This window comes from Crocuta crocuta, unplaced genomic scaffold (genome assembly GCF_008692635.1).
Source record: "Crocuta crocuta isolate KB4526 unplaced genomic scaffold, BGI_CrCroc_1.0 scaffold653, whole genome shotgun sequence".
NCBI classification, from domain to species: Eukaryota; Metazoa; Chordata; class Mammalia; order Carnivora; family Hyaenidae; genus Crocuta; species Crocuta crocuta.
The window spans coordinates 438,603-444,881 of record NW_027527134.1 but is presented as its reverse complement, the minus strand read 5'-3'; the positions used below and the strand labels follow the sequence as shown (position 1 = coordinate 444,881).

Genomic DNA, 6,279 nt, shown 5'->3' with positions numbered 1-6,279 from the left:
GCCCGCGATTGGCTGAGACCTCGGCCCCCGCCCCCTGGGNGCCCCACGCGGGACCTGCGGGCGCGGCTCAGGTGGCAGGGGTCGCACCGGAGACCTGATGACAGCGCTCGGAGGTCGGGCGGGGCGGGAGGCGCACACGGGACCTGCGCACTGCGTCTTGGGGGGCGGACTGAGCACCTGCTGGGAGTTGGGGGCCCGCTGGGAACCTGCAGACTCCGCCCGGGGGGACGGGGTGGGGGATGCGCTCACGGCGTTGTATTTGCAGGTCTGCGTGCGCAAGGGGGAGGGCGAAGCGTGGCAGGAGGGCGAGGCGAGGGAGGGAGGCGTGAGAAAGGAGGCGGCGGCGGCGCGGAGGAGGGTTATCTATACATTTAAAACCAAACCGCCTGCGCCGCGCCGGGAAGACCTGGGGAGCGTCCGACCGCACGCGCGGGACACGAGCGCCCCACGCTCCCAGGTGCGCACGGCCTGCCACCCCCTGGCCCCCCGCTCCCGGGTGTCCCGGGCCCCAGACGACCTGGGACGCGTACCCAGCGGCACAACACCAGGGGCCCTCTTGGGGTTGTGTCGCCTTCCCACGGACTCGCGTGCCTCCGTCCGCCCCTCCGGCTGCCCACGGGGACTCAGGAATCGCGCGGCGAGTGGATGCGGACGCGATGGACAGCGGCGCACTGCTGCGTCCCGCGCCCCCGGTGCCTGCGGCCCCAGCTCGGCGGCGACCCACATCCCCACAACTGCTGCGCTGCAGCCGGCGGCGACGGCCGGGCGCCACGGAGACCGGGAGCGGCGCGGCGGCGGTGGCGCGGCGCAATGAGCGCGAGCGCAACCGCGTGAAGCTGGTGAACTTGGGCTTCCAGGCGCTGCGGCAGCACGTGCCGCACGGCGGCGCCAGCAAGAAGCTGAGTAAGGTGGAGACGTTGCGCTCAGCCGTGGAGTACATCCGCGCGTTGCAACGCCTGCTGGCCGAGCACGATACGGTGCGCGCCGCGCTGGCCGAGGGGCTGTTGGCACCAGCAGCCGCGCGGCCCCCCGCGTCCTGCGGGCCTCCAGGGACCCCCGCTGCCGCCGCGGTCGCCGCCTCCTCGCCTTCCTGTGCCTCGTCGTCCCCGGGCCGCGGGGGCAGCTCAGAGCCCGGCTCGCCGCGCTCCACCTACTCCTTGGACGATAGCGGCTGCGAGGACGCGCTTAGCCCAGTGGAGCGCGAGCTGCTCGACTTCTCCAGCTGGTTAGGGGGCTACTGAGCGCCCTGTCCCCGAGGTAACCTCCGGCGGCCGGGAAGAGGGGGTCGCAGCAGGGGCAGCCGGGCGGGGTGGAGGGGACAGCCCCGCCGCGCGCGCCCCCGAGAGCAGCCAAGCCCCGCGCCAGGCCCGGGTGAGGGCTTCGATTTCGCTCACTCTTCATTTTCCCCAAACTTTGTCAAGCCTGTGCACGACAGGCGTTTGTTTGTCCGGGATTGCAAAACTTCCTCTCGCTGCCGCGCCGAAGGGGGAGCAGGGAGGGGGGCTCTCGGGCGGGTGAGGCCCGGAGCGCACGCGGATCCCGGGCTGAGCTGGGCGCTGGGGAGGCGGGGTGACTTTGCATTGCAAATCGCGCGCCCGGCCGGGTGGCAGAAATGAGTCGGCGGGAGCGGAGCCCTGACTCACTGCGGCTCCGAGCGCCCGCCCCGCCCCCGCCCCGGTCCGGGCGCAGACCGAATCGGAGGCACCCACAGACTCGAGCTCCAAAACCAACCAAGCAAACGAAACTGCAGACTTCGCTTGTGGGTGGTGGGGCAGGGCCGGATCCCCAACTAATGCGCGTCCCCGTCTCCCCTCCCCTCCCCTCCCAGCAGCCACAGCCCTGGACGCCGAGGGGCCAGCGCGCCCATCACCTGACAGCAAGGTGGGCGGCCGCGCCTTGGGCCCACCATCCCGGCGGGCGAAGCCACCACCGAGCCCGGACTCCGCCGACGGCCCTCCGAGGGTCCCCCGCGCCGTCCAGCCTGACCGAGTGCCCGCGGGGAGATGGTCCCCAGCCTGAACCTGCCCCGCTGGCGGCGGCTTCCTCAGACCCAGACCCCCGCCCCCCCAGCGGTCCTCCACTGGGACGGGGCCGGGCACCAACACGGAGAGGTTTGAAGGGGAGAAGATTTTCTAAGGACACAGAACATCGATCTTTTACCTATTAATTTGAACTGCCAAGGGATACCGGCAATATGAAGACTTATTTTTGTATAAAAAATCCTTAGACTCTGAACACAATAAAGATTGTCTACCCTAGCCCCACCCCACTACTGGAATTTTCCAACCCGCCGCAGATCTGGACACCGCAGGGGCAGGGTCCCCGGTGGGCGTGCCCTTACAGCGCTGGGTCCCGCTCCCAGCTGGGAACCCACCTTGTTGGAAAACCTGATTGAGGGCAGGTGGACTTTACAAATAAATCAGTGCTGTGTATCTGGTGTTGGGGTACCCTCTCCATGCCTTCAGGCCCCCATTTCCCAGGTGAAGGCAGGGAATGGGAGGGACTCAGCAGGCCTGGCCCCCTTCGGTCACTTCTTCCTGGACTCCACTCCCCTCCTCTGTAGGGTGGGGCCAGCGGCGTGAGGTCTGCGCCTCCAGCCTGGTCTCGCTGTGCCAAAGCCATTCACAGGCCCTTCGTGGGGCAGGGAGCCACGAGCAGGTGGCCCCGAGTAGGTGGGCCCGCCAGGCACGGCTACCCCACAGCTGGGAAGCCGAGGTCTGGGGGCTGCATCCTGGGTAAGGGGCTCAGCCCACCCTGTCTCGGGGCTCAGGCTGCCTTGTTCAGATCTCCACTGCTCCCCACGGGCTGGGGGGCGGGGCACGTCCCCCCAACACACACAGGTGGGGCGACAGCAGAGCTGCCCGAGGAGGTCGTGGGAAGATTTGAGTGGTATCCCCGCTGGGCTGGGGGGCCAGGGGCCAGGGCCTTGCTAGCCTCCTTGGGAGGAACAAGGACGCCCCCAGGCTCCCCCAGCTGAGAACCTGTGGAGATTAATCGGCTCTACCTTTGACCTGGGCCTCAGCCGCTTTGAAGTCTCACTAGGCCCAAAGCTCCCTTTTATTGCAGGAGTGGGGCGGGGCTGGCGGGGATCCCCCAGGGTGCCAAAGGCACCCCTTCCTTTGGCAGGGAGTGGTTGGGTCAGAATCGTTGGATCCCTGGGGGGTGGAGGCAGCAGGTGGCTCCGGGGTGACCCTGGTGACAGGGTCTGAGGGTCTGACGAGGCGCAGGCCCGGCCGGAGTCAGGAGAGCCCTGTGGCTTGGGGCTGCGGGGCCTCATCGGAGGGACAGAAGGGGGCACCCCACTCCCTTCTAGGGACCCGCTGCCTGGCCAGGCACCTCACTGAACCACACGCACCAGAACCCCAGGGAGAGGCTTGGACACAGGGTGGTGGGCAGGGTGGGTGTCGGGGAGGGAAAGCACGGGAGAACGGGCCCCCAGGAGAACGCCCTCCCTCCCGCCAGGGCTGAGCAATGACATAAGCGTCACCACTTTTGTTGTTATCCTGGAAAATCCCAGACATGCGCAAAAGTCCTAGGACCTTCATTGGACACCTTCTCTGCACCAGGAACCGTCAGGAACATCTACCAGGGGAGGGGACGTGGGAGGGACCCCACCCACAGGCCGCGGGTGAGTGTGTGGTAGGCCGGCCCGAAGCCTGAGCAGCCCGTCTGCAGGCTGCTCCCCGCCCCCCGGCGCCCCACCTCTGCTGCCCCCACGTTGCTTTGAAGCAAATGCCAACACCCATTTCCCCCTGGAAATTGCTCATGTGCGCCTGTCCGGAAAGCCCCCGCACCACTCTCCCCCCCAGCGAACGACGCCCCTGCGCTGGCCTCCGCCGCCTCCTACGGTGGGATCGGGCCGGCCGGGCGCTCCCGGGGTTGGCCGTGGGCCCTTGAAGCCTCTCGTAAGCTGTGTCCGTCTGTCTGCGCGGTTTCCTGAGTTCTGGGGACTGCTGGTGCGCACCCTTCTGGGTGCCATTTCTCCAGTGTCTGCGCCTGTATTTCCGGCACGTCGCAGGAGGGGGTCACTTCAGAGGAGCCCCCCCCACTGCATCCTGTCAGCCGACATCTATGCAGCCGCTGGACCGGGTCACTCACTGTCAGAACAGGGACATTACTGGGACGGGAAGGGCTGTGTTTGGGGCTCAGCCAGGACCTCGGCGCGTGGCCGGGGCACACCGGCCTGCCAGCTCACCCTAGTTACAAAGTGCCCCCGTCTGTCCTTCGCTGAACGGCCATCGCCCATCGTAGGGAACTGCAAACGGCAGAACCCAGCACTGAGCCCCTGAAGTCACGGAACTGGGAAATGGTGGGAACCGGATTCAAACCCAGGGTCGCTTCACTTCTAAGGCCTGGCAATAGTCCCCGTCTAGGAGGGCGCGGCCGCGGAGGCTCTCCTGGGGATGACACCTCAGCCCCTCGCCCGGTGCCCAGCTGGCTCCACCGGGAGCCCCCAGCCCAGGCCCTGCCCCCACTCGGGAGGCTGATTGCAGATGGAAGGTGATCAGAGGCCGGAGGGTGGAGTTAGGTTGGGAACCCCAATCCATAAGATGGGGAGACGGTGATTTAGGACTCGGGGGGAAGCTGGAGAGCGGCACTGAGGTGCTGCACAAAGTCAGGCCCCGCAGACCCGACCCGGCAGGGCTGTGGAGGGCACCAGGGGCGGGCAGTGCGGTCCAGATGACCAGCCCCCCAGGGAGCGCTCCGGGGACACTTCGCTACTTGGGGCCAGTACGTCGTTCCTGTCTGCTCATGATAGCGGGAGCCCCGAGGAGCCCGACCTCGCTGTCCTGGCGATTTCTCTGTGGCCACAACTCACTCGGTGGCTTTGCCCTGCACGTGTCCCCCAGGCTGTGCACACGGGAGGCTCTGCTGACACAGGACTGTCCGGACGGCACCAGGGGCCCAGCACGCAGGTCCGTGCCCCCAGGCTTGCCTTACCGGCCCACCTGGATCCCCCCCCATTCACCCTGAAACCTTTACTGGGCACCTTCTGTGTGCTGGGATGCACCACATACCCAAGGGAGACCTCGAGGACCCTACTTCTAGGCTGTGACCCACAAGCCACATGGGTGAGCCTGTGAGGCTGGCCAGTGATGGGCGCCCTGGGTCCCTGGGGAAAGAGCGGGCCTTGGGTCCTCAGGGGGTGTTCCTGGGCCTGGGGGTGGGGTGGACTCCCATAGGTGTGTTCCTCTGTCCCACTGACCTTCACCAACAAACCCACGTTCAAAGGTGAAAGGACTGAGACCTTCAAACCGAGAGCAAGCAGAGAGCACCGAGGCTCGCAGGGCCGCCCTCTGCAAATCTCCAGCTCGCGAAGCCGGTCCCGGCCCTGCCCCCCACCTCGCGCTGGGGGCGAGGGGAGCCTCATGGAGAGGCGGCCAGCACCTCATCCCTGCCCCATGAGAGGGGTTCCCAAAACAGCAGCAACGTGCCCCCCTCGACCCGGAGGGGAAGGAAGGCGGGCGGCTCTGCCATGGGCAGGGCCCCTGGGGCGGCGCGCTCACCTTCCCTCCACACGGAGAGGTGGCCCCCTAGCTGGGCGCAAAGGCAGCCTCACCCAGAGTGAGCCCCTGGCCGAAGCTGGGCCTGAGCACCTGCCTGTACCCCTGCTGCCATGGCACGGGGAGGGGGCGTCCAGACTCAGTGACGTCAGCCCTGTGTCCTCAGCGTAATGCGTGGGGGCCTCAAGACGTTGGGAGGCAGACTGCGCAGGCGCGTGGCCCCCGGCGGGGCTGCCGTGCAGGCGGGAGACGCTCCACAGGCCCCACAGGCCGTCTTCCCGGTCTGGTTCCCTGCGGGGGCGGGGGCGGGGCCCCGGGGAGGGGGCTGGTGGCGGGTGCAGACTGGGAGCAGGGAGGGCCCTCCGTGGAGCGTCCAAGGACCAAGGCCACAGGGCCACGAGGGACGGTTCATGGAAGGAGGGGTTCTGGTCTCTGGGGCTCCTCCGGGGGCTGAGGGCTCTGCTGGGCAGGGAGGGCAGGGCAGACGTGACCTGGGGTTAGAGGGAGACCTGGCTGCGGTCTGGGGGGCAGGGAACCCTTGTGGGGTCCTGGGGGGAGGGAGACCCGGAGGAGGCTGGAGTCAGCATCTGGGGGAATGAGAGAAGGGTCCCGATGGCCACAGCAGTCGGACTGGGGGTGCCGGTCAGCGTGGGGGGCCTGAGAGACTGGGGAGGGGGCAGGCCCGGCTGCTGGTGGGGAGAAGGGGGAAGGGGCCCCACAGGGCCCGTGACCCTTTCCCCAGCAGTGGAGGCTGGGGGCGGCTTCGGCAGGGACT

General features: G+C 68.0%; 1 protein-coding gene across 2 annotated transcripts; it reads left to right on the top strand.

Moving 5' to 3' along the window:
• The first annotated feature begins 441 nt into the window (after nucleotides 1–441).
• Nucleotides 442–2,432, top strand: ASCL2 (achaete-scute family bHLH transcription factor 2). Of its 2 annotated transcripts, none has more exons than XM_077756191.1 (2): nucleotides 442–1,257; nucleotides 1,832–2,432. In XM_077756191.1, the coding sequence occupies exon 1, from the start codon at nucleotides 657–659 to the stop codon at nucleotides 1,239–1,241; it is 585 nt and encodes a 194-aa protein (XP_077612317.1). In that variant the 5' UTR covers nucleotides 442–656; the 3' UTR covers nucleotides 1,242–1,257; nucleotides 1,832–2,432. The 2 variants fall into 2 exon arrangements, with proteins under 2 accessions (XP_077612317.1, XP_077612227.1); XM_077756101.1 differs by having other exon boundaries at nucleotides 1,829–2,432.
• Nucleotides 2,433–6,279: the final 3,847 nt, after the last annotated feature.